General features: G+C 50.5%; 1 protein-coding gene across 1 annotated transcript in view; it reads left to right on the top strand.

Moving 5' to 3' along the window:
• The window catches only part of LOC122246095 (uncharacterized), a 1,951-nt gene extending 266 nt beyond the window's left edge, over positions 1–1,685 (top strand). The window contains exon 2 of the mRNA XM_043004408.2: positions 1–1,685. This exon is cut by the window's left edge and continues 51 nt beyond it. Within this exon, the coding sequence (XP_042860342.2) occupies positions 1–1,547 (1,547 nt within the window). The 3' untranslated portion in view covers positions 1,548–1,685.
• The last annotated feature ends 815 nt before the right edge of the window (positions 1,686–2,500 follow it).

Genomic DNA, 2,500 nt, shown 5'->3' with positions numbered 1-2,500 from the left:
CCCCAAACGGAGGATTCTCAAATGGTTTTGGAGCACCGAACGGAGCCTCAAACAATGGTTTTGGTGCTCCAAGTAATGGCTACGGTGCCCCTCCAAGCAACACATATGGACTACCTAATGGCGGGTACGGAGTAGACCCTGAGATTGCCGCATTGTCTGAGAATATTCCCGGGGGCGGCGTGCCCGGTGAGGACTACCCCATTTTCGCCTCCGTGCCTGAAACCGGCTTCTCTTGCGATGCCCAAGCGGTGCAAGGTTATTACGCCGATATTGAAGCCGGCTGCCAGGTCTTCCATATCTGCCAGGACCGCGCCCTCAGGCGCCAACAGGACTCCTTCCTGTGCCCCAACGGTACCATCTTCAACCAGCAGTACCTGGTATGTGACTGGTGGTTCAACGTGGACTGTTCTCAAGCCGAGAGCTTCTACTCCGTCAACGAACTCATCGGAGTCGTTCCCGACGCCGGATACGGCTATGCTGCCGCCGTTAACGGTATCCTTAACGGTAATGGAAACGGAAACGGAGGAAACGGAGCCAATGGATACACTTCCAATGGCAACGGACGCACTAATGGCAATGGCTCTGGTTCTAATGGTGCTAATGGCAGGAATGGCTATGCTGCTAATGGCAACGGCAACGGGGGCTCCAATGGCAATGGCAGGAATGGCTATGCTGCTAATGGCAACGGCAACGGAGGCTCCAATGGCAATGGCAGGAATGGCTATGCTGCTAATGGCAACGGCAACGGAGGCTCCAATGGCAATGGCAGGAATGGCTATGCTGCTAATGGCAACGGCAACGGAGGCTCCAATGGCAATGGCAGGAATGGCTATGCTGCTAATGGCAACGGCAACGGAGGCTCCAATGGCAATGGCAGGAATGGTTATGCTGCTAATGGCAACGGAGGCTCCAATGGCAATGGCAGGAATGGTTATGCTGCTAATGGCAACGGCAACGGAGGCTCCAATGGCAATGGCAGGAATGGCTATGCTGCTAATGGCAACGGCAACGGAGGCTCCAATGGCAATGGAAGGAATGGTTATGCTGCTAATGGCAACGGCAATGGAGGATCCAATGGCAATGGCAGGAATGGCTATGCTGCTAATGGCAACGGCAACGGAGGCTCCAATGGCAATGGAAGGAATGGTTATGCTGCTAATGGCAACGGCAACGGAGGCTCCAATGGCAATGGCAGGAATGGCTATGCTGCTAATGGCAACGGAGCGAACGGTCTCAATGGAAGTGGTCGCAACGGCAATGGTAACGGCATCGGGTACAATGGCAATGGTGTCAACGGTAATGGAAATGGCAACGGTTTCAACGGCAATGGAAATGGGTACAACGGCAATGGCGTCAACGGCAATGGAAACGGCGTCAATGGTAATGGAAACGGGCAGAACGGCAGCGGGACAAACGGAAATGGATATAACGGCAACGGACTCAATGGCAGCGCCAACGGCAACGGAAGAAGCGCCCTGAACGGGAATGGCAATGGCAACGGCAACGGCGCCACGTCCCCCTCCAGCTCCTATGGCATTCCTTTCTGAAGACCGAGCGCAACTGACGCTTCCTTTTTTCCCAAAAAAATCCTGATCAGATCTCATCCAAATCTTTATTTTTGATGCTCGAAAAGATTGTAGATATATATATATATTATATTTTTCAAGAATAAACAAAAGCATGATTATTTTGTTTTATGGCCCTGTTTTATTCGTTTTGAGATCGAAAATTTGGTAAATTTGGATAAAGACGCAATCAACCCTCTAGGCACGACACGATATTTTTCTGGTAGTTTTCGTTCTGTTTTGTACAGTTTCGCTACTCATTTCCATCGGAAACCTTTCGTTGCTGAGTTACACCCCCTCCCTCCCTACACGCGCGCCACCGGCGATACGGAACTAAGCGATTTTTGGCGGGAAATTTAGCGTTTTTTTCGTAATCAAAACCCAACCCATAAACCTAACCTAACCTGGCCTAGTTTTTAGGTTTGCCCTAGCCAAGGGGGAGCTTCGCCCCCCCCCCGGACCCCCCACTTTTAAGGCCACTGCGTGGCCGGTAATTTCAAAACGGATGTCAACCACCGACCACGGAACTGACTGATTTTAGTTAAGTCTGCCCTAGCCAAGGGGGAGCTTCGCCCCCCCCTGGACCCCCCCTTCTTAAGCCACTGCGTGGCAGGTTCATTTTCACTGAGCGATTTTAGCCTGCCCTAGTCAAAGGGGGGCTTTGCCCCTACCCCCCCCCCCCGACCCACCCTTCTCTCCCGTTACTCGTTTTTTTATTATTTTCAAAATAATATATCCTGATTATTTTTCGTTTCCGGAAGAAAAGGGTTTTATGGTGTTACGTCATAATTTAAACTACGTCATGCCGAAAGGTTTATTTTTTCACTACGTGTAGTTGCGTCTTTATCCAATAATACCGAAAATTTTTGGTCTGGAGGTTGACTGGAATCCTCAAACCTGTAATACTGTTGATGGTATTTTATCATCTTTCGTAT

Source organism: Penaeus japonicus, unplaced genomic scaffold, assembly GCF_977035675.1.
Source record: "Penaeus japonicus unplaced genomic scaffold, GWHDUDI00000001_assembly GWHDUDI00000018, whole genome shotgun sequence".
Lineage (NCBI taxonomy): Eukaryota > Metazoa > Arthropoda > Malacostraca > Decapoda > Penaeidae > Penaeus > Penaeus japonicus.
Note: the sequence above shows the minus strand (reverse complement) of the source record. Positions and strands in the feature narration are given on the sequence as shown.